The sequence below is a fragment of the Pelodiscus sinensis genome, chromosome 10 (assembly GCF_052426305.1).
Source record: "Pelodiscus sinensis isolate ZL-2025 chromosome 10, ASM5242630v1, whole genome shotgun sequence".
NCBI lineage: Eukaryota > Metazoa > Chordata > Testudines > Trionychidae > Pelodiscus > Pelodiscus sinensis.
Genome location: NC_143061.1, coordinates 48,148,825 through 48,171,511, shown reverse-complemented (window position 1 = coordinate 48,171,511; position 22,687 = coordinate 48,148,825). Strand labels below are relative to the sequence as shown.

At 44.3% G+C, this 22,687-nt stretch overlaps 1 protein-coding gene across 1 annotated transcript in view; it reads right to left on the bottom strand.

Moving 5' to 3' along the window:
* The window catches only part of GPC1 (glypican 1), a 336,700-nt gene that overhangs the window by 25,535 nt on the left and 288,478 nt on the right, over positions 1-22,687 (bottom strand). The window contains exon 4 of the mRNA XM_075937488.2: positions 9,180-9,345. Coding sequence (XP_075793603.1) covers positions 9,180-9,345 — 166 coding nt within the window. The remainder of the gene's footprint in view (positions 1-9,179; positions 9,346-22,687) is intronic.

The window sequence follows — 22,687 nt, the reverse complement described above, 5'->3', positions numbered from 1 at the left end:
TGACTGAAAATTGCCATCCAGTTCAGATTCTTCTTTTGAGAATTGCTGTGCAAAGTCTCCTCTTGATGTTTTTGTCTTTATTAAGAGAAGCCTTTCAGCTTCCTAGAAATGCGGCTCCTGCTTTATAAACATTGTATTGCTCTCTGTGTTTATTTCATTTTATAGATCAGTGAGTGAAATACAGCAGGCTGAAGAGTGAGTGGACTGCTAGTACCGCATGGCTTGACATAAGCACAGGTACATATAAGCCGTGCACACACACTCCCTTTTTCCACCCCTGGACATGCTATGCCAATGCATCTCAGCCCTGTTCTACTATATCCCAGTGCTTTCTGAAGCAAGCCCACTGCACATCCAGTCCTGCCATTGCATTTAAATCCTGAACTGCATCCCCTGCGCTCTTTGCTATTTTCCCTGTTTGCATGTTCCAAAACAGCAAATGGGATGTCTCCGGCACTGAATATTACACACCCAGACACAAGAAAAGATATAAAAGTGTAAATGAAGAGTCCTGAGGTTTCTTATGAACCCTGTGCGGTGAGACCATCATAATACAGACTCAGCAGCAATGCCAATTAGCATTGCTTTCATTTCTGACCACATCGTTGGACACAAAAATCTCTCATTACCATGTGTACTGGCACCTCTACTGATTTCAATGAAACTAGACCATTGCATTGCATAAAATCAGACTGTAGAGAGAACAAAATGTTTGGAGTCCCTGTTATTTGCCACAAGGAAAAAATGTCTGTCTCTTCTAAGCTATCTTTTTCTTGCCAATATATGGAGGATCGTATCCGGAGGTCCTTAATTTAAGAGCAACCATTGACTTAGAAGAGACTGAACACGTTCTATTCTAAGTTTTTCTGCTCTACCCATCATCTTGGTATTAGACTGTTCCCAGGGAGTGGTGCACTGTGGTACAAATGATTAATCAGCACGAGTGTGCATTGCCAGCATCATTCACGCCTCACCCTCGTGCATTCTGTACCCGTCACACTTCATGGTGATATTGTTATACAGAACTTACATTTATTTCCATTAATACTGCTTTCTGTGTCTTTAAACTGCAAAGCCAGACTCCACTGTACCAGGACCAAGAGTCCAACTGTCAAGGGCTCAAAGAAAGAACAAATAATGCTTTTATAGTAATCAATCTGGGCCTAATCCAAAACTCTCGTAATCAATGGAAAAACTCCCACTGGCTTCAAAGGGCTTGGGATGAGGCACACACAGCATATGTGGTAACTTGCATAATAAAGGGCTTGAGACAATGGGTCTAGTAACACACACAACTCAGCTGACAGAATGCGGTGCTGAGACAAACAAGCAGACTAGAGCACAAGTTAACAAAAATAACAGTTTGTGCTCAGATCTTGTGCTCAGTTCCCTGTTCCAACCAGGAAAAAGGACAAAGTAGCAGACAAAATGCTCGGAGTCCCTGCTATTTGCCACAGGGAAAACATTTCTGCTACTTGCACACGTCTATAGTGTGAGATTTGGCAGCTGCATAGTCACAGAATCATAGAGCTGGAAGACACCTCAGGAGGTCATCAAGTCCAGCCCCCTTCCCAAGGCAGGACCAATCCCAACTAAATCAACCCAGCCAGGGCTTTGTCAAGCCGAGGCTTAAAAACCTCTAGGGATGGAGATTCCACCACCTCCCTAGATAACCCATTCCAGTGCTTCACCACCCTCCTAGGGGAATAGTTTTTCCTAATATCTAAGCTAGACCTCCCCTACTGTAACTTGAGACCATTGCTCCTTGTTCTGCCATCCACCACTACTGTGAACAGCCTTTCTCCATCCTCTTTGGAACCTCCCTTCAGGAAGTTGAAGGCTGCTATCAAATCCCTCTTCACTGTTCTCTTCTGCAGACTAAACAAACCCAAATCCCTCAGTCTCTCCTCATAGGTCATGCGCTCCAGCCCCCTCATCATTTTGGTCGCCCTCCGCTGGACCCTCTCCAATGTGTCCACATCCTTTCTATAGTGGGGGGCCCAGAACTGGACACAATACTCCAGATATGGCCTCACCAAGCTGAATAAAGGGGAATAATCACTTCTCTGGATCTGCTGGGCAATGTTCCTCCTAATGCACCTTAATATGCCATTAGCCTTCTTGGCTACAAGGGCACACTGTTGACTCATATCCAGCTTCTCTCCACTGTAATCCCCAGGTCGTTTTCTGCAGAACTGCTACTTAGCCATTCAGTCCCCAGCCTGTAACAACGCTTGGGATTCTTCCACCCCAAGTGCATGACTCTGCACTTGTCTTTGTTGAACCTCATCAGATTTCTTTTGGCCCAATCCTCTAATCTGTCCAGGTCACTCTGGACCCTATTCTGGCCCTTCAGTGTATCTACCTCTGCCCCTAGCTTAGTGTAATCTGCAAACTTGCTGAGGGTGCAATCCATCCCCTCATCCAGGTCATTAATAAAGATGTTGAACAATACCTGTCCTAGAACTGATCCTTGAGGCACTCCGCTAGAAATCGACTGCCAACCTGACATCAAGCTGTTGATCACTACTTGTTGGGCCCGACAGTCTAGCCAGGTTTCTATCCATCTTATAGTCCATTTATCCAATCCATACTCCCTTAACTTGCTGGCAAGAATATTGTGGGAGACCGTATCAAAAGCTTTTCTAAGGTCAAGGTATATCACATCCACTGACTTTCCCATATCCACAGAGCCAGTTACCACATCACAGAAGCTAATCAGATTGGTCAGGCATGACTTGCCCTTTGTGAATCCATGTTGACTATTCCTGATCACTTTCCTCTCTTCCAAGTGCTTCAAAATGGATTCCTTGAGGATCCCCTCCATGATTTTTCCAGGGACTGAGGTAAGGCTGACTGCTCTGTAGTTCCCTAGATTGTCTTTCTTCCCTTTTTAAAAGATGGGCACTACATTTGCCTTTTTCCAGTCATCTGGGATCTCTCCTGATCTCCACGAGTTTTCAAAGATAATGGCCAAAGTATCCACAATAACATTTGCCAACTCCCTCAGTACCCTCAGATGCATTAAATCTGGGCCCATGGATTTGTGTATGTTTAGCTTTTCTAAATAGTTCCTAATCTGTTCTTTCCCCACCAAGGGCTGTCCACCTCCTTCCCATACTGTCTTGCCTAGTGCTTTTGTCTGGGAGCTGACCTTATCCATGAAGACAGAGGCAAAGAAAGCACTGAGTACTTCAGCTTTTCCCACATCATCTGTCACTAGGGGTATGTCTAGACTGCATCCCTCTATCGGCAGAGGGATGCAGATTAGGCAGGTCGACATTGCAAACGAAGCAGGGATTTAAATATCCCATGCTTAATTTGCATAAGAATGGCCACCTTTTTGCTGACTTAGCATTTTGTCAGCAAAAAGCAGCAGTCTAGAGGGGGATCTGTCAAGAAAGAAAGCTCTTACTACATTTAAAAGGTAGAGGCACAGTGGAGATAACGAGTGCCCCACCCCCATTATCAACTAATCAACTAGTTGACAAAAATTCCATCAACTATTCGATTCGCTGATTAATCAAAATATAACATCTCTCGTTTGGATGCATTTTATCATCAACTCGGAATTATTTTAGCTGCTTTTAAGTGTAAAGAAGAACTGAAAAAATTGCTGTCGTATCTCCATTAAAATGCTTTTCTTTAGTAAAAGCCAACAGTGACTTTGCTGTAGAAAGTTAAACATGGTATTATTGCTTTTTGGTATTTTTTGAACACTCTGCCCCAGCCAAAGATCGGCACTTTATGCTCCTGCTCCTGTTTAAGAGAAGAAACATTTTTCAAGACAACTTTTCTGAATAATTTTAGCTTGTGGTTGCATTAATTCTGAGGACAAATGTTGACAGATGAACAGAAATCCCCAAAGTTGTTGATAAAATTCAATACATCACTCATGGTGAAACATTTCCTCTAACTTCACCTGCCCTAATCTGCCCATACAATATAGTAGTGACATATTTGTCATTACAATCTCACCTTCAAAGAATGGGGTAAGAGTGAAACATGCAGAATGGCAGTGGATTTCCTCCCTCTGTTAAACATCTTGCCTATGTGACTTGTGTGAGTTATGACCTTTAACATCATTACAGAGGGCAAGTGTAATCGGAATACTGATCTGATTTACTCCTAATGGTCAGCTACTGTCAAAAACAGTCTCTTGGGCAAAAAGAACCTGGAACAAGTGCAGAAGGCACACAGCCATGCCACCTAATCAATCAATTAGACTTGCAGATTGACCTTTCAGGAATGGCAGCCAGTCTTTCTGCTGGAGCGAGATGGAGAGCAATGACAGCTAACAATTGGCTTGTCCTTGCCAGAAAGGCAAATGCACAAACGCCAGGTTTAACCTCTGAAGCAGATGCTATCTGCTCTCCCCCACTCCTTTTAACTGGACTCACTAGCCATTCTCACTGGATTCACTGCCAATTAGTTGTGGTAACCTGCCATCTGGGTCATTAGAAAGGAAAGCTAATTAGAAAAACTAAAATGGATAAAAGCTGGCTAATGCATCCTACGCAGCTAGAGCCTAGATTCAGCTGTTACTTTGCAGTATGCCACTGAAAGAAAGAGGAGAAATGGGAGGGGCCGGTGTTTTAACAGTCATAAGGAGCAATACGGAGCCATACAAGGCTGCTGAATTGTGAGAATAAGAGAGACACCGAAGAGTCAGACAAGAAAAATGGTTCGGTGAGTGCATGAAAAGAAGGGAGAAGGGTGAAAAATCCAGTTGAATAGATTGTTGAAACCCCATCCCTGTGCTATGACAATGGGCCACCACAGTACTTTTCTCCCTAAGGATTGCCTTATTCTGCTCCAAATCTGCTAGCTCACACAGATCCCAGTCCAGCACGGCGCGGGATGTGGATGGCTCCCCGTCTCAGGACAATGGAACGCTGCACAGAAGTCTGGCCTGGCCGTGTTCGCTGCAGCGTCAGAGCCGGAGGAGCCGCAAGGCGCTCTCTACGTTAGAAGAGCCCACACAGAAGGCAGCAGACACCGGCAGCGCTGCAGTGCTTGAGCACAGCAAGCTGAAATAAGCATAGCATTCAACACTCAGTCGCCAGTCTCCTGTGGATCTTGGCAGGACCCGTCATGCTATTTTGAACACATTTCTTTTAGTGCCATTATGCTCCCAGGAGAAAATGTAAACTTTCACAAAGGAGAAAAGGTTAAAGCCATTATGGTAGAGGGCCATTAAATAAGGCTCTTACAGCTTGTGACAGTCTCATGGATGCTCCCCAGGTTTTCCACGCTGACCTTGCAGCACCAACAGCAGCGCTCCTAGCAGTGACTGCAATTTGTTTGCATAAGCATTAAACCGCTAAGAGCCCTTGACCAGCTGACACAGAGACATTCGTCTAAAGTTACTAGTGCCAGGAATTAAGGCACACTCACATGTTACGGTGGATCTATGTGAAGCACAATAAGTATTTTGGCGCTGTTCTCACCAAAAGGGAAACCTGAAAATGGTTTTGGCCTATGCGCTGTGTCTGGAATGTAGACAGTTGTCAGCATTGATGGTGCTGAGCAATATTGTTATGGTGAAATTAGCAGAAGGAGAGAAGACTTACAGAACAACTGAGCCAAAGTGACCCAGGTGTCCTGCTGGTGAGGTGTAAAGTAGCTGAGTCAGAAGTACATAAGTGAGGCAGTGTGGTCTAGTGGCAAGAGTGAATGACTAGGAAAAGGAAGGTCCTAACCCCTACCTGAATCATTGGCTCATGTGTGTGAGCTTAGTCAAGTCACAAGACACCCTTAGCTCTCAAACTGTCACAGGGTTCAGTCTGTGAAGATTTGTTAATAGGGGATAGAGTCACTAAACCCCACTTGGAAAGGTTCTGCTTTCTTCTCTCTGAGGAACCAGCTCTCCCTTTCTACACCTTGCTCTAAAGAAAGGGCACAGCTAATGGTCAAAGCAGGTGACTTTGGAGGCACTGTCACCCTATGCAGTGTGCTCTGGCATGGCACCTCTGCTCTCCAGAAATAGCCTACATTGAGAACCTCTCTGGAACGACTGGGCCTACTGCATGGAGCTGAAGAAAAAAAAGGGGGGGATTTTAAAATGTTATCCTCTAGAGCGTTTTTAAAGGGTTTTTAGAGCTTCCTGCTCTTGAAAGGAGCTGGCTGGAAAAGTCAAGGGCCTTGGAAGGTTGCTGTATAAGGTGGATTTTTGACCCTTGGGCTGGCCTACGAGTACCACAGCAGGTTAAAAATTCTGAAGTGCTAAGGGTTTTCAGCATGATGTGCTGGCAGCAAAGGCCCAGAAGTGCAGCGCTTGCCCTTTAGGGAAGAAGAGTTATGAGACAGAGTAAGGAGACAGTGCCCTGAGAGGAAGAGATCTGTGGCTGGAGGCATACAGGACCAGCTTCTCAACAGCAGGCCCTGTGCCTAGAAGGCAACAAACAAGGGCTCTAGAGAAATGACTTCCACAGTCCCATGACCCCTTCAGCCCTGCTGCCAACTTCTTCCCTTTTAAACTGACGGGCTTCTAATTTGAGTGCTTCAGTTGTGTCCAGTTACCATGAGGCCATGTAAGGGGAGGGCCACTTCTCTCACAGCCAGGCCCCAAATCAGGTTGGGTGTTTAGGTCAAAAACAAAATCTTGGCTTGGACCCCCACAAATAACCTGGCAGCCAGCACTGACTACAGAGCACAGGGCCAATGCCTTCCCTGCCAGGATTGTCATGCACTAAGCAGCTGCCGGCGGCATTCTGAACAAGGACATGTTTGTGAGTAGCTTTCAGCCATAATCTGTGCTGGAGGTGACACAACCGAGGACACAAAATCATTCCATTGACAGCAACATTGGGGCAGGGTGGCAGAACCGAAACACTCCTGAAAGGAAATGAAAATGTATTTTTAAACATAAAACTTTCAGCTAATGGTGTATTAAGAAAGAAAAAAAAAGGCTTGAATCCCAATTTGTGAGGGTTCATAATTATGGTCATATTGCAGATTACCTTGTATTTATCACCCTTCTGTTCCATTTCCTTCGTGTTAAACCAGTTATGCTGAAAATACAAATCTCCTGGATGTACTTGCTACTTGCAGCGTGCTCACTCACCACTCAGCCCCACTTACATGTAATCAGTTCGTTTATCTGCAGACGCTGTCCTTGGGCCTATTTGTGAAGGACAATTAGAAACAGCAAGGGGTCCTCTGACTCCCCACAGAGCTCCATTGCTTCCAGTCCTAAGCGATACAGCCCCTTCCTCTCTGCCCCGCCCCACACACTCTTGAAGCCCTGAATCCCTCTAGTTTACATTTAAAGCAGTAGCTTTTTATCCCAGGCTTTCTGAACATTCAGCTTAATGACACGCCTTGGGTAGCTTTCCAAAGGAGATGCTTAGCTCAGCGAGCAGTCGTGGTCCAAAGGCAGGAATCACTGGGTAAGGGTTTTTTAGCCTGCGTTATGCAGGAGGTCAGTCTTGAGCATAATGGTTCTCTCTGGCCTTCAAATCGGGGAATCATGTCCCCATACAGACATACAGTCCCCTTCACCGCAACACAGCTTGTCCCCTTCATAAGTGACAGATGCATAATCTGCCTGTTGACCTTACTGTGAAAGGCTGATAGTTTTGGCTACTATGGGATTGCTTGCTAAGCCTTCCTAGGCAAGTTACGAAAGCAGTTACAGCCTGGAGAACAAATAACTAAATGATCAGGCTTGCTATGATTACAAGCCTTTTGTATGAGTGCGAGGCCTTGTGGGAGTACTTACGCTAACAGCTGAGATTTGGCTGAATAGTGTAGGCCTCAAAAAATAACCTCAGGTCAGATATTTTGTTCTCGCCTTCTGAGAGACAAACGAGTGACTACAAACAGGTACAGCACACCACTCAATTCTACAAAAAGGGAGCTTTAGAGGGCTTTGGCTATCATCTTGCTATGCAGTATTAAGCAGCTAAACCACATTTAGATGTAGAAATTGCTAAGAAATAAATGATGTTAACGTTTAATTATGGACATCCTAAAAGCCTCGTATGGATAGGGGTTGTTAATGACCTTCTTATAATCAGGATAAAGGATCAAATATGGTGTATATCTGTATTACCGTCATAACAAAGGGTATAAAATACCACACCCGGTTCTCATTTCTATGGGTTCATCAGGTCCCTAAGACAGTGTAAACAGAATCAGAACCTCCCTTCTGATGGGTTACATTCAGTTATCCTTCTGTCTCCATAAATTGTAAATACACACAATGCAAGACTGTAAGTATAAACGATATAGGAAACCACTGAACCACACGTACCTTAGTCATATAGTTACAGGTATTGATCCTTTCCCACAATGCCAATTACAGTTGTCTGTAATAAATAATTTCTGTGTACATTTCACCAAATTCCATCTTGTCAATTACCTTTAAGTAGCTGCCTAGGAAAAGAACCTGTTATCTGTGACAAGCGCATGCTGTACCCAACACTGAATCTGATAAGTTAATAATTAATAATAATTGTCCAGGCTACATTCCTTTACTGGATTTATTCTAGTTTTCTCCTCCTGTTGATTTTTTGCTTGGCTCCTGAACATGACCCCTCCCTCCAAACCACTGCATTTTTATTTAAATATAAAGCAACCTAGCTTCATTTTCATTTATAGATCAGTCTTATTCCTTCCACCCCCCACCCTGTTTGTTTTGAAGCAAGTTTGACTCCTTATTTCTACAACACCTTCCACTGAATGACCTAAAAGTGCTTCCCAACTTCATTGAGTTTACCCTTGGCTCTCGTGAAGGACGGTACCACTCAGCCAGAATAAAGGTGGTAAAATCTGGCTCTAAGCCTCAAGAGGTGGGGAGGGCATAAGAATTAATTGAGCTGTTTTAATTGGTTTAATTGAAAAGAGCGTAGGGCTCCTGTCAGCCCAGTGCAGACGAGGCAATCCAAAGCGACAGGATCAAGGGTCTTGTTAACCAGTGTAGCACATTCTGTGTAGCAATTTGACTGAGCTCATTACTCAAACAGGGTAAAATGTCTTTCAAGTCCTTTTACAATCCAGCTCCGAGATGGAGGAATTTTAGTATAAAAGGGTCTGATGCCCGTTTAGCTGTTCTAATGACACTTCGTTCATTCTCCAGCCCCGGTCTCACAAAGACAGAATGTGAGCTTTGGGTGTGAGAGGGGAACATGTCATAAACTCAACAGTTTTACTGGCACATAAGAGGGTCTCCTTACCAATCAGGTTCCTCCATTCCGTGTCCAGGTCTGCTTGGTTGGCCAGGCAGCCCTTCATGACATTGTGGCAGTAGTTGTTGCACGGCTTCACGCTAGACATGCCCCGGCAATACGGACAGTACACCAGCTTCATTATGGCACGAGTGCACTCATGGCTAAGAGACACCTAGGAGAGGGGGAAGGGCAATTATTAAGTATGGAAACAAATGCAAGTCTCTCATTAAATAGGGAAAGATAGAGCGCATTATTTTAAAGCCCTAGTCAGACAGAATACATTATACCGAGCCATATCCATGCCCCAGGTAACTAAATCATCTAAAATATTCTGTGGTCCAGTGGGCAGAACTCTGGACTGTGAGACAGGATTCTATTTTGGGTGGTGCCACTGGTCTGTAGTGTGTCCTTGGGCAAATGACTGTGTTCATCAGTACCTCTATTTCCCCTCCCACACTTCATCCGCCTTATCTAGTTAGGCTGTAAGTGCTTCAAGTCTGGTTTTTAGACTGTCTCTCACTGTGTACGCCTTAATCACAGCCTGTGTTTACAGCACAAACCTACCTACTGTATATTCCTGCAGTACCTAGCAAAACGAGGCCCTACGCTTACCGTAATGCAGGTATGGATAGTAAAACCAAAGCAGCAAAAGAAGTGAAATATATAGAAATGACAATATTTGTTAATGGGCTGAAATACAAACATATACCAGAGAGCATATTAAATAATCAAATTATTATGACTGCATTATGACTTGCTTAGAAAAGTTCACACTAAATGTGTAAACGTTACAGCGCATCAGCAGTGATATTGCATTCCTGTTCCTTCCTTGAGTATCTGCAGGATGGATCCTTTTGGTTGGCTTCGCTCACAAACAGCGATGTCCAGTTTTTCTAACTTTGTTCTCTCTGTCTTTTTGTATTCACTAACCCTATGTCAAGACTATAAACCACTGGATCCAGCCCCCAGCAGGCTCCTGCTTGACTTGCCCCACTCGCACGCAGCTCAGAAAAGCAGCTGCCAGGCCATTTCTTTTTCACAACTGTGAACCCGGAGGGGAGGGAGGGGAAGGCTTCAAGTGCTGCCCCCGGTCCCAGCACAATCCCATTGGACAGTTTCTGGCCAGAAATCAGCCAATCGGAGCTGCCTATTTGAATAACAGGCAGCACACGAAGCACCATGACCCCGTGCCCTCTGGCTCGTAGTTATTCACACATGCACATGACCCTGCAGCCTGCGCAGGGGTGGGACAGGCAGGCAGGCTGTCTCAGAAACATGCTGGGCTGCTGGCCAGGAGTCACTGAGGTAAGTCTTCTGGCCAGAGCCTGCCTCTGGCACCCCATCCCCTCTCTTCCCCAACCCTTTGCCCCCCCCACTCCACATACCCAAACCCTCTGCCCCTTTCCTGCATCCAAATCCCCTCGCAGAACCTGCACCACAATCCCTTGACCAAGGTTCCCTGTAAGCAGTGTGTCCATGCAGGCGTGCAGCCCTGTTCTGAGCCCCACACAGAGGTTCAGAGCTCCTTATGTAAGTAGGGAGCTCAGCTGATCGGCTGGGAAAGGGGGAGGGGCGGGGCGCTCGCCCTCTCGAAGGAGCAGAATCAGCAGCAGCTGCTGCCCGCTATAAATGGAGAAGGACTGGGCAAAAGATGATCTGTGGCCCAGATCTGGCTGTGAAAGCCTCAGTGGACTCCCTGCCTGCCCCGCACCCACTCAGCACTCCAGAAAGCTGGGTGCAGGGCCACCTGTGTGTTTCTGAACTCTGAGTGCCTGGTGGGAGGAGAGACAGGCTTCTCATGCTGCCCTGCCCTCAGTAGTGCCCATTGGCTGGTTTCGACCAAGAGCAGCTGCCTGTTTGCCCCCTCTTCCCTCACCTCCAGGCTTACAGCATTCCGTTCAGAACAATACACGTGACTCTGGCAGCTCCCCTGAGAATTTTTTGGAGTGCTGCAGATATCTAAAACTCTGATCTTAATGACTTTTTAAAATCCTGTATCCAAGGTCTCAGAGGGGATAGCCGTGTTAGTCTGTAACTAAAAAAACTTAAAACACAACCATGGTCCTTTAGCACCTTAGACTAACAAAAATATATAAATAGTATCATGAGTGGGCACAACCCACTTCTTCAGCCAAGGGTAGTGTTAATTTTCTTTTTATTTGAGTTCATATTAAATAATCATAAGTATTGCTCCTTGTTAATTACACCTTGTTTTTTCCACACCTATGGAATATATATTTATATCTACGGTTTTTGTTTGTACGAGTGGGTGCACATTCATACACTACCTTGATACCGGTGTTGCACATAAGAAATTTCAATTTGCCCAAAGGAAAATTCAACCTGCCCAAAATTCAACACTACCCTTGACCCAGATCACAACCCCATCCTGCCCTAGGTCACAACCCAAGCCCCTACATCCCAAATCACAACCCAAACCCCACTACCCCAGTCCAGTGCCCCAGGTCACAACTGCCTCCTTCACCCAAACTCCCTCCCAGACCCCATTCTCCCTCCTGTACCCCAAGCTCCCTTCTGCACCCAACCTCCATCTCAGACCCTGCATCTCCTCCATTAGTAGCATGGAAGAGTGCAGCTTTTGACCACTTTCCAAATTCTTGGAGTGGCTCCTCCATCAAAAATTATTGCCCACCCCTGCTATAAACTATAATTCTGTGACACTGCCATATGGTCACTCCTGCACCAGAAGAGCCTTTTATAAGCATCAGCAGCTTTTTGGTTAAGTGAGTGTTCTGTTTTAACTACGAGGTGGATTTGGATGGCCACAAGCATCTCCTACCCCAGGAACTTATATTGATTGCACTGGCAGTTTGCTCCTGAAATGCATACTGCCTCTCATGCAAAGCTGACCCCATAAGGGAGCCCGAACATTAGAGATATTCTGCTGGCGTCATACCAGGAAAGGAAAGTAGGGTGACTGATTGAAGGGTTGAGACAAAAGATCAGAATGAACCATTTTCAAAACACCTGCAATTTGGGGTACTCCAAAGGGTTAAAGAAACTGAACTTTCATGTGTTTGTGTGATTCTCAGGGACTAGCATTTCACAAGAGAAGGGGCTGATGCACATTAAAGGAAGGGAAACTGTCCATCTATAATTTGGTGCAGAACCAGATTAAGATGCTCCTGAGAGCTTCCCGAAGAACACTCGCCTGCAAAGAACAGCCTCAGAATGGGGCTGCAACCATCAGCTTAATCGTTAAAGGGACCCAGACAAACTTGGCCAGTCTGTAATATTAACTATTACACCAATTTTTTTGGCTAACATCCACTTGACATTTCCCCGTTAGTATTTATAGGTGATTTAATAGAATGGCTTAATGTTCCCTTTTCAATGAATCCATCCATCAATCAATGCCAGTAGCTTAGCACTCATAAGAAATAATGCAATACCAAACTGGTATGTAAGTGTGATAGACAAGGGAAATGTTCTGTCTGGAAAGAGATCCAAGTTGCAGGATTCAGTTTCAACATTAAGACTTTTTTCTCCCATATATTATGACAAATATGTCAAACAATGTCCTCTTAAGCTTGCTGTGGTCCAAGAATAAGCAATATTGAGGCAGCCCTGGAACAGTGGGAGCATGCTGAGCCTACTGTTAGAGGTCAAGAGATAAAATCCCTAAGGCTTGTCTTCCCCAAAAACTCTTTTCTGTAGCCCTTTATTTTTAGTACCCCTTGAAAAGGATCTCTCCAGCGCTGCAGGAATTCATTAAATGACCACATGAGAAGACTTCCTGAGGCTCACAGCATACAGACAGTGCCAGAGCTGTTCCCCATGTTAAAAGTTAGAAGTAGGAGGTTTCAATTACTTTGGTTTCTATAAAATGAAGTTTCTAAGCCTCACAGAAAATCAATGGAATAAAGTAGGAAAAAACCCTCTGTCTGTACATGATAAATATAAACAGAAAGACCCGAGCCCCAAATCCACCAAAGGCTTGATCATTGCACCTAATTTGTGGGTGCCTAATCACTTTATGCAGGGATAAAAATCCCATTGTCCTTGAAGTATCCTGGGGTTTAGCTCCAACCCAAGCATGAACATCTACACAGTGATTTTTTAGCCATGAAACCCAAACCCCAGGAGCCCAAGTCAGTTGACCAAGGCCGGTTGTGGGATTTTTTATTCCTGTGCCCCGGTGGAATCAGCAAACCCTGGGTGAGGCCCTTCGGCTCCCACTACAACACATGGGGACAGATAGTTGCCCGAGAATGGGATCCACAAAAGCCAACTTGCTAGGCAGAGAGCCACCTACGCTAGCCAATGGGAGATCACGAGAAGAGGTCTGCCAGCCACCACCATGGAGTGAGGGCCTTAGTCCATGCTGGAGGAAGTCTCCTCTATTGCTCGGCATCCTCAGCCAGGAATTCTCATCTCAAGTCAGGTGCCTAGAGTGGTATCTTGGTAGAACTGCAGCAGTAGCTACACAAAATGACTGGAGGGAGGAGGCAGCCTCTCTTACAACCTCTAGCCCAGTGGTCAGGGAACTCACCTCAGAGGCAGGTTCAGTTCCCCCATCCCCCTGCTAGTGACTACAGCATCATTCTCACCCAGGAATGGGTTCAGTGGGCAAAAGACACACCAGACTATCGATCCCCTTGATCAATGGCTAGGGTTGCCAGGTGTCCGGTTTTGAACCGGACAGTCCAGTATTTGAGCTTTCTGTTCAGGAAACAAATTGAGAAACTACAAATTAGAAAATATAAATGTCCGGTATCTTCTAAATAAGATGCAATGTGATGTAATGTCAAGTGTGTCCGGTATTTTTGTTGAAACCATCTGGCAACCCTATCAATGGTCCCTCCCTTGAGAGGTAGGAGAAGACCAGTTCAAATCCCTTCTCCTCCACAGGCAGAGGGGGTAACTGGAGTGGGTTCTCACAGACTGGGTGAGTTCCCTAAGAACTGGCCCAAAGATGGTGAAGGTGTTTTCCTTTTACCTCCACCCCCAGTGTTTTGTGCTCAGAGCAAACCGAACAGATTGGGCCCTGCAGGTGAAGAGGCATGGCAAAGCCTGTCTTCTCCTGGTTTCAGGATCACTCTGGAGTTCAGGTGGCTGTCCAGGCACCTACCTGAGGCAGCAGAGCACATGCTTAGTGGCAGGAACATAGGTGCCTTAGGGACGTTTTACAGTGAAAATGTAGGTGCCAAATGAGTTTTAGCACCTTCAGGAACCCTGTAATGGCAGTGGTATGTAAATCTGAGTTTTACGTACCTAAGTCCTTTTGCAGATCTGGGTTCCAATGCTTTAACTGTGCAGATAAAGTGCATGCTAACCTTCTACAGAAATACTCAGAAATCAGCCTTGAAGAAAATGGCTCAAGTTCGAATACTCTCCTCTGTCTTTTTAAAGAGACTCTTTTTTTTGTTACCAATCCAAACACAGACAAACAGAACCAAAGGGGTAAAATTAGCGCACTCATTCTTCACATCTCTACTACAAGGTACTAAATGGGCATGTTAAATGCCTGGGATTAAATCTGGTTAATAATGTAATACTCCCTTCACACCAGCAGGTGAAGCTTTTGCTCCGCTGAAGCAGAAGACAAGAAACATCACTTCAAAAGTTTGTGAAAGAAAACAAACCTCCATCCACCACTTATTAACCTAAGACAACAACAAGATACAATGAAAATATTCTTTTAAAATGTAAGCTCTTCTTCTAAATTACAGGGTTTGAATAACATGAGGGGACAACAGTTAGGAGTAGATTAATGAGTAGAACAGTAAAGGAGGGGACAACAGTTAAGAGCAGATTAAATATAAATGCCTGCTATAAATAGGCTAACACCCACCAGAGGCAGGCTATTTGACTTGAAATACTAGAAATTCAGTCTGGACGGAATTGCTACTTTTCCTTTTAATGACTCTTCACGTACCAGAAGGGCGCTGTGACAGTCCAGTATGGCTATATCTACATGTTAGCCGACGGTCAGTGCAGTGAGTCCCTTATGACCGGCTCAAGTTCTTTTAAATTGTGCTTGGTTCTGTTACAGCAACTGAAGGAGTCAGGTTAAAGCTTAAAGAGCTACTATTTTATTGTTACAGGGTAAACTTAGTTGTTAAATGCTACTGCTGTGTTACAGATAACACAGCCACTACAAAGGACAGGACAGAAATTACACTAATAAGTCACTTACAGGTACCATGAAACCCTTTTGGTTCTCTGAGCACTTATTAAATGCATGCAAAATAGACACCTAGCAGGTATATATTCTCACCCCTGCGTTCCAGACTTGGCGTGGCCAGCGTCTTTCTCTCAATCCCTTGGGAAGAAGTAGGGTGAGGTTGGGCATCCCACAGACCTTGGGAGACAATCAATACCTGCCAGCAGGTATAGATGATTGGAGCTCCAATGGGGTGGACTACTGAACCCCTCTTTATATCCCTTGGGTCACGTAGGCTTCTTCCTGGGCTCAAGTGGCCAATTAGGAAAAATGGCTTTGAATGCCACGTTTCCCACGAAGGGTGCAAAGCATAATTCACACCTGGAAAATGCAGACAATGGGCACCTCTGGTATGTGATGGGCGAAGATTCCTCTCCTGGGACAGTGCAGGCGTGTCAACTACTGGTACTAGCCATCAGGATGGCGGGAGGCCCCGGGTCGTCAGCTATCCCTTTTACTGTCAGGTTTCTGTTTATGGTAGAGTCAGGGACAGGCAGCACACCTGTGTTCCCAGGGCATCAAAGGCTGACTGCCTTTCTCTTGCTCTCTGGCGGGGGAGGGGGGCGGAAACCAAGATGGGGTTCGTGTCTGGCTACCCTACACTACAGGGTTTTTGTGCAAAAATCAATGGAGTGTCCACACTCAAGCGCGTTTTTGCGCAAGAAAATCTACAGTCAATCAATCAACAGAACAGAGGGCTTGTTGCGGTGTAGGTAAACCTCCTTCTACGAGGCAGAACTCCTTTTTGCGCAAGAGTTCTTGCGCAAAAAGTTGCGTGTGGACGCTCCACAGGGGTTTCTTGCGCAAAAAGAGCCTATCACAAAAAGCAAAGGTGCTCTGATGGCCATTCTGTGAATGGCAATCAGAACAGTCTTACGCAAGAGCGTCCATGCAGTGTGGACGCTCTCTTGTGCAAAAGCACATTGCTTTCGCGATGCGCTTTTGAGGTGTGGACGTGCTTTTGCGCAATAAGTTTTTGTGGAAGATCTCCTCTGCGGAAAGCTTCTTGCGCAAAAACCCTGCAGTGTAGACAAAGCCAATAAGAATTCACGCTCAGGAACGCTCACAAGAAATTCCTGGGAAGACCTTTGCTGACTGTTCTTCTAGATCTGCAGAAGAGCTCTGTGGAGCTCGAAAGCATGTCCCTTTCACTAACTGAAGTACAGCAGAACCATTACCTCACCCACCTTATTTATCTGTCTGAGCACGTATCTCCCAAGCGTAAGGACATATTTCTTTTCAGAGTGAATTTAATGCTCATGAAGCCAATGGAGACTGACAAATCCCCTTATCTCCAGGACAGTCCCAGCAGGGCAACACTTGTGCAAGCTCCAGCAAGCTCTACCGCTACACAGATTTGATAAGACCATCTGTGCGTGAGAGGCTAGTTAATCCTCCACGCCGGTCTCTTCATGTCCTTACCACAAAGATTGCTCAACAGGGTGCAAGCATTGTGCTTTCCTGTGATGTTGTGGACACCGATCTTCTGTCTGCAACAGGCTTCCTATAGGCCACTCTACAGCCGTCAGGGGGCCATGGCTTGGCTAGACAGGCTAATTATCACACGCGATGCAGCAGCATCTTGAAAAAGGAAATCCTGGCTTACTGTTAACATCTGCCTTTGGAGAGCCATCTCAAATGATGTTCTAGGCGGCACAAAGAACACAGCCTGGAGTTTTGAGTCAAGCTTGTGAGAGTAGCAAAAACCCCTATGTCTGTTCTTCATAACTGAGCAAACATGACTTTAATGTCAGAGGGTGTGTCAACACTTGCACCCTCTTTTGAGAGGGGGATGCAAATGAAGACATTTGAAATTGCAAATGAAGCTAGGATTTAAATATCCCATACTTCATTTGCAAAATCACATTATAGCGCTATTTTGAAATAACAGACACCGTTAAGACAATTATTTTGAGAGAAAACCCTTCTCTCAAAATAACTGGTAAATCTCACTGTATGAGGGATAAGAGATATTTCAAGAGAAGGGTTTTCTCTCAAAATAACCACGTCTTAACAGCGTCTGTTATTTCAAAATAGTGCCATAATGCGATTATGCAAATGAAGCGTGGGATATTTAAATTCTGGCTTCATTTGCAATTTCGAATGTCTTCATTTGCATCCCTCTCTCGAAAGAGGGTGCAGGTGTAGACATACCCAGATAGTTTAGAATTTCTGAGTTGAGTAACATTAGTGTTTGCCTTTTGGTTTAAAAAAAGTCAGCTTGATTTAAAAAAAATGTCTAAAGAATAAGGAAAAAAAAATCTGCAGAACCTGGGCAATATTTATATTGTCCCTAAGAACAGGTGAGAGGCGGCCTGATGCAAATCCCTCTGAAATCAAAGGAAAGACGATCACTGACTGCAGTGACCTTTGAATCAGGTACATCTGTAAGCTGCTGGTGGAGCCCCAGCCAGTTCTCATTGATCTGATGGCTGCTTATTTTCCTAAATGAAATGGACTGATGTTCTCAGTCCAGATGCACATGGAGCGTAACTACACCAGAGAAGCTACTTGAATTGGCTCTACAGTAAAACCTCAGAGTAACAAACATCTTTGGAATGGATGTTGATCGTAACTATGAAATGTTTATAATGCTGAATAAAATACCATGGTTCTTGTTTTAAAAGAGTATAATAAAAAAACCTGACTCAATACAGCTTTTTAACGATCTTTTAAAAGCTTTTAGCTTTAACTATCTATTATGCTTTTAACCATCTTAATTCACATGAAACAAGCACTTTTTTATCAAATCTTTTAAATTTTTTTGTCAAATCTTTCCCTGTATAAAACAGTACAGTACTGCATTTGCTTCTTTTGGGGATCTCTGCAGCTGCCTGATTGCCAACATGTGAGCTAATGACAGCAGAACCTCTGAGTTACAAACTGGCCAGTCAGCCACACCCTTAAACCAGAAGTGTGCAATCTCAACAGACACACCAAAGATGGAATAGGGTTGACTGAACTCCCCTCACTCGCTAAGGGCCATTTCTTTTAGGTCAGGGTTTAACTATGTTGGTGAAAACTCTTACTCTGAAGATGCTTGGGCCATACCTATTATGTTTGATAACTCTCTTGATAACTAAGGGTGTGTCTAGACTACAGAGTTTTGTCGACAAAAGTGGACTTTTGTTGACAAAACTATACCTGCGTCCACACTACCACTGAGTTCTGTCGACATAACGTCGACAGAACTCAGCAGTTTTGTCGACGCTGGTAAACCTCATTTTACGAGGCATAACGCCTTCTGTCGACAGAGTTTCTGTTGACAGAAGGTGTTATTGCATGCAAACCGTCCTTTGCGTCTACACTACCATGTTGACAAAGCAGCTTGCTTTGTCAACAGAACTCAATGTAGTCTAGACGCTCTTTGTCGACAGAAGTTTTGTCGACAGTATCTGTCGACAAAACTTCTGTCGACAGAAGCCTGTAGTCTAGACGTACCCTAACTTCACTCCCATACACATACTCTCCCTCTCTCAAATGAAATGTAAAAAAGGTACAGTCCTCGTAGATCAGTACTTATAGGTCTTGATACTCTAAGGAGAAGCCTGTTTGTGAATTATCACAAGATTTTTTTTTTTAAAGTCTCAGTCCTGATAGCTGTAATTTCTCTAGTTTCCATTAGGTGAAAAGTTACTTTACTCACAAAGGCAAGATGAAAGATCCCAAACTAAAGATCTAATGTCCTTGTTCTTTCATTCTTATCATCCCCATCCCTGACCACTAAAAAATTACACCTCACTTTCCATTCAACCTCTGATTGATCAAGCATCTGGTGTCAATTATAAACTGATGAAAAACACTAGGTTTCCAACTAAGACTTGTAATAACGGTCGGTTGGCAAAGCCAGGGATTAATCACAGGTGGCCAAAAATCAGAAGCATACACAATCCTGAAAATTAAGTAAAACATCATTTGCTCGTCTTTAAATAATCTAGCACTGCATGAAGACAGCAGATGACAAACACCAATTTATCCGAGCACTATTAAGCTGTCCCAGTCTTTGCTAAAGTACCAGCTGTTGAAATACCTGGCTGACTCCTGTCAATGCCATTTTTATTACAATGAGAATTTCATTAAAATCACTTCATGAGAGAACAAGTCATCAGGGTTCTGAAGTCTCTTCTAATGTCAGTCAACACTCAGTCAAAAGAAACAATGCGGCCTTTATGCAAACAAAAATCTCTCACATTTCTTCTCCCTCTCACCCCTGCCTTCGCTCACCTCGCCCCTCCCACATGATTAGAGGCCAGAGTTGCTGCAGGGGTTAGAGTCTGTGCTCTGACACCTCTCTCATAAAAATATGCTGGTACATGTTCTCAGAAAGCAGGTGTGGAGTAACATGCTGGCAGACATTTGATATTTGTCTTTACATTTTAATGGAGGAGAATCAAAGGGACATTTTCCAGGCGTCACACTGGGAAGGTGATTTAAGCTGTTCAAATTGTTCTAATTTTATGGGTGGAGAATCTCTAAATAGATATAGTTGGGTACAGATACAGATATACTTAGATACAGAGATAGAAATATATACAGATAGAGATAGAGGCTGGTATGGAGTAAATTCATATAAAACAAAGATCAATCCAAATGTAAAACAATGGATTGTTTATAAATTACTTTTTTCCCCCAAAATAATTCCAAAATATTCTTGTTGTGACTTTGTTATGCTCTTCTTCTGTGTTCATATCTGTTCTCCTCTGATGGAGCCACATCCTGACCCAGCTGAAGTCTCTGAACCCTGGTCTACACTAGGGAGTTATTTCAAACTAACTCCCCTTATTTTGAAATAACAAGTGGAGCGTCCACACCACGAAGCCCATTACTTCGAAATAAGGGGCTGGTTATTTTGAATAATAACTCCTGCTTTCCATTAGGAATAATGTTTATTTTGAAATAGTTATTTTGAAATAGTGGATGCGCCACTGCTGTTATTTTGAAATAACTACTCCCCAAAGTCACTCAAAGTAATTCCTCTCCATTGCTTCCTGGGGCTCTAAGTCAAGGTAGCGTGTCCACATTAAGGGAGCCTGCCTTGGACTAATTTTTAGGCTTCCCTGTAGAGTGGGCACACTATTTTAGAGTAGTTATTTTAGGAATTATTTCAAAATAAGTTATTTGGAAATAATTTCCCAGTATAGACATGCTCTAAGGTTTTTGCCATTGACTTCAGACCAGGATTGAGCCCTGGGAATTTTTCTTTCAAGAGCTACTTGTACATAGCTACTTCTCTTTCAAGAGTGACTTATTTAGCTACAGATATTCTAATATTAGAGATCATCCAACACAGATATAATTTCCAGACATGTGAATTACTTCAACAGCTTTTAATCTCCCTCCCTTCATAGGTTGTCTTCCCCATTGGTATCTACTGGAGTCTTTTCTTAGTACTGTGACCTAGAAACTATGCCAAGACGTCAAGAATAGCTTCATAATAGGTTGTGTGACCTACCCACCAAGAATCTGAACTTATCTCAGTCAAATTCAAGTCAATAGTAAAAATAGTTACTGAAAAATACAGATTTTAACTTGGAATCAGTTATGATTCAGTCATTTGTAGGATGCAGAAGTAAGTATACAAAACACAACCAAGAACAATTTTAAAATAATGCTTTTAATTACTAAGTAAAAATCACATGCCCAATCTTGCCCCTACTTTCATTATGCAAATAGGAGTTCTGCTATTATCTTCAATAGGAGTAGCCCCTGCATCTCCGCCCTATTCATAAGCCCAGGCTAAAAATGGCAAAACTGCTTAGCATACAAAATAGTGTTGCGTGGTATGTCGTTTTAATTAAAGCTACCTTCCAGCTGGGTACACAGCGATTGATTTTAGTGGCAATGAGCTAATGCAATGGAACAGCAACTCCCCCTGTGCAATGCATTGTTCTACCATAAGCATTGGCATTTCAGGAGGGCTGTCATCTGGTATTATCCTGCAACTGTGGTTTATATCAAGAGATGAACTCTGAGCTCCTCTGTGGCTACTTCCCTTTCTGGGATGACTCCATTCTTTGTTGAGAAAACCATCTCACTCCTCCACCATGAACTCCTCTCCCGGACAACAATCATTAAAAAAAACCCTGTGTCACCTCTAGTATGGAAATAGAATTTATAATTTTGCAAAGCTCACGATACAGCCGCACTAAGTGACTAATGTACCGAGACTCCCCATCTGACTGTTCATTACCAGCATTTGCAAAACAGTCAGCAGATCCGTCAGGGAGGAGAGGTGCGCTTGGAGAGAACATGTCAGAAAACCAACAACACATCATCATTCTCTGCATTCAAAGTGGCATTTGTTTTCTCATTTCCCTCCCCTCCTGAGCAGCGTCTAAGTCAATTACTGTAAAATTAATGGTTTTGTGAACAATTGTCAGTGGGGAGGGAGGCCCCATCCAATATTTTTGAACTCTCATGCAATTTAGAAAGGAATCAGTTGGGAAGAGTCCTGACAAAAAGAGCTCCTTGATACTTCATTTATTGCATGCTTTAATGCAGGTATAAATCGATAAATGATGAGCACTGACCAAACACGGTACACACAATTACTGAGACCGGCAAGGCTGGCTATTCCTCATTTCATTGCCAGAAGGAAGTTTATATATTTGTAGAACATCGGAGGGAGAGCCAAGTTTTGCTTCCACTTGGTGCAAAAAGCACAAATCACCCATTTGTGCCCCCAGTGTAGGATTTACAAGTGCAGCTTGGGCAGCCTCCATTTAACTGGTGCGATCCATGTGGTACTTTCTCTTACATCCCTGATCATCTCACTTGGCCTCTTTACAATAAACCTCCTACCCAGGTCTTATTAGACCAGGGGCGGCCAACCTAACCCCGAGAAGGAGCCAGAATTTACCAATACACATTGCCCAAGAGCAACAGTTGTATGTCACCAGCCCTGATCATCTTCCCATCACCACTCTCAGCACATCCCGCCCACTGGGAGCCCCACCTGTCGGTGTCTCCTTCTCCTTTTCCTCCCGCCCACTGGGATCAGCTCTTTCTCAGTGGGAGACACTGGAGGGGGGAAGTTGGGGTGTGGCAGGCTCAGCAGAGAGGGTAGGAAGTGGCAGGATCCTGGGGGGAAAGGGTGTGTCTGGGGGAGAGGGGGAAGGAAGCAGCACCAGGCAGAGCTGGGGGTTGAACAGTGAGCACCCTCCGGCCCAGTGGAAAGTTGGCACCCGTAGCTCCAGCCCTGGATTTGGTACCTGTGCAAAGAGCCGCATATTAACTTCTGAAGAGCTGCAAGTGGCTCTGGAGCTACAGGTTGGCCACCCTGTATTAGAATGTTCCAAACCCAGGGACAGTCAACCAGCTGCCGTTT